Here is a 2,084-nt window from a genome sequence, read left to right as displayed (position 1 = left end):
GTGCGGGTGTTGGGCCGAGCAGCCCCGCGTGCCGTGTAGGCGGGCTGACTCGGCTGCCACGTTGTCATGCCCTGCCTGGTCCCGGCTGTGCGTAGGCGCTCGCTGAGCTCTGCGCAGGGCCGGGGACTCAAATGTGCCCAGCAGCCCCGGCTCGCGTGTGTGGCGGGAACAAGCCCGCGGCCAGTGCGGAGATGCCGAGAGTGCCCGGGTCCTTTGTGCCTGCGCCGTGCTCAGCCTCACACTGTGGTGCCACCCACTCAGGGGCTTATGGGTACTGTTGCCCACATCCCTGCAGCGTCCTTTGGCTAGTTGCCATGTGCCCTGGAGGCAGGTGGGTTAGGACCTACAGCGGACCCTTGCTGGGGTGTCCTATGCCCCAGACAAACCCAGTTTTGTCAAGGCATTTGTGAAATACTGGTGGCTGGTCAGACTCTGCAGCCTCAGCCTTAAGAGAGATACGCAGCTGACAGCACGCAGCCCATATGTGCCAGTTTTATTAGGCATCTTCTTTTTGGCTTTTTTTAAAAGCAGCAACCATATTTTTCTGGTGGGCAACCAAATCTGAGATTCAGGTGTGTCTCTGGGTGTCGTGCGCAGTCCTTTAACATTCTGTCTTATATTAGATTTAATTGTCATGTGAGGAAGGATTTTTTAGATGAGTGATGCATTCAACATTGTAATGAATTGCAGTGAAGACAGGAGTAAAATCTAAATCTCTTGCCTCTTGTTTTTATTTTTTTTTTTTTTTCCCCTTTCATACAGATCATAAGCCACAAGGTAGGTGTAAAAGTGTTGACCTGTCAGGCAGGTGGAGTGGCTCAGGGTGGAGCACTAAAGCGTGTATATGAAGAGATAACTGAGCTGTCAAAATACATGGCTTAATTTTTCTTGGGAACTGTTTCTTTTAACCCTTTTACATGTATTGGGCAAAGAGGATGTTTCAGACAAAAATCTTTGGATTTTAGCATCTTGGAGGAAACCTTTCTCTGTGGAGCAGAAGAATATGGGGTTCTCGGTATCCTACATTATATGTGGGCCACTAAGAATAAGCTTGTGTCCTAAGCATACGTAGCATAGATATAAAGTCTACTGGTTGTTGTCATGCAATTGATCTTTGACCCTTAGTCGCTGTGATGAATAAATTGAAATAACTTTCAAGTTATTCCCATGCTTGGAAGTTGAAGCTAGAAAAATTCAGAATGGAACTAAGGTTTATTTTTAACAGTGAGCGGAATTAACCATTGGAGAATCTTCCACAACAGTTGGTAATTTTTCCATCAATTTTTTTGAAATTAAGATTGGATGCCTTTCTAAAGGATCTGCAGTAGGTCAAACCGGAATTATTTCAGGGCAGTCCAATGCTTTGTGTTATGCAGAAGTTCAGCCTACATCAGTAATTTTTAACTTCTTTCACTTGCAGACTCTTAAAATTTTTTGACTGGAGGTGTAGGACTCCTTTGGAAATCCTAGGTATAATCTGTGGACCCCCACGGGTCTGCGGATCACAGGTTGAAAACTCCTAGATGATCATAGTTGTCTCTTCTGGCCATAGAAATCTGACTCTCCTCATTTTTGGTCTATAGGGTAGATATTTTAAGGAGGAGATTGATACGCAAGAGACTGACTCAAAGGGTCCTCCAGCGAAACTTAAGTCAGGGTTGTTTCGGCATCAGTCAAATGGATTTAGAAGACAACTATGGTAAGTATTTCTTTTCTGGCTTGTAACATTCATGGAGGGGCCTGGACTAGATGACCTCTGGAGGTCCCTTCCAGTCCTACAAGTCTGATTCTATTCATGGTTCCTGCAAAGATACAGTGAGAGACACTTTAATACTTTCAAAGATCTAAGCTATCTTAAAGTTGATTAAAGGAGGGAGTGGCTTCTAGGGAAGTAACTTTCCCTCTAGGCACTAAGTTTGGTGGATATATGCTGTCATAGTATCTTTCCCCAATCTGAACCTTAGAGTCCAAAAAATGAGGTACTAGCGTGAATTTCTCTAAGCTTAATTACCAGCTTAGATCTGATACGCTGCCACCAATCAGGACTTTGAGTGCCTGATAAACTCTGGTCTCCCCGAAACCTT

The 2,084-nt window shown here is 45.0% G+C and overlaps 1 protein-coding gene across 1 annotated transcript in view; it reads left to right on the top strand.

Annotated features, from left to right (window-relative positions):
* The first annotated feature begins 1,455 nt into the window (after positions 1-1,455).
* LOC116822958 (gametocyte-specific factor 1-like) overlaps positions 1,456-2,084 on the top strand; it is a 19,604-nt gene continuing 18,975 nt past the window's right edge. Inside the window, exons 1-2 of the mRNA XM_032777202.2 lie at positions 1,456-1,470; positions 1,584-1,699. Coding sequence (XP_032633093.1) covers positions 1,678-1,699 — 22 coding nt within the window. The 5' untranslated portion in view covers positions 1,456-1,470; positions 1,584-1,677. The remainder of the gene's footprint in view (positions 1,471-1,583; positions 1,700-2,084) is intronic.

Source organism: Chelonoidis abingdonii, chromosome 26 (assembly GCF_003597395.2).
Source record: "Chelonoidis abingdonii isolate Lonesome George chromosome 26, CheloAbing_2.0, whole genome shotgun sequence".
Lineage (NCBI taxonomy): Eukaryota > Metazoa > Chordata > Testudines > Testudinidae > Chelonoidis > Chelonoidis abingdonii.
This window is presented reverse-complemented; position numbering and strand designations above follow the sequence as displayed.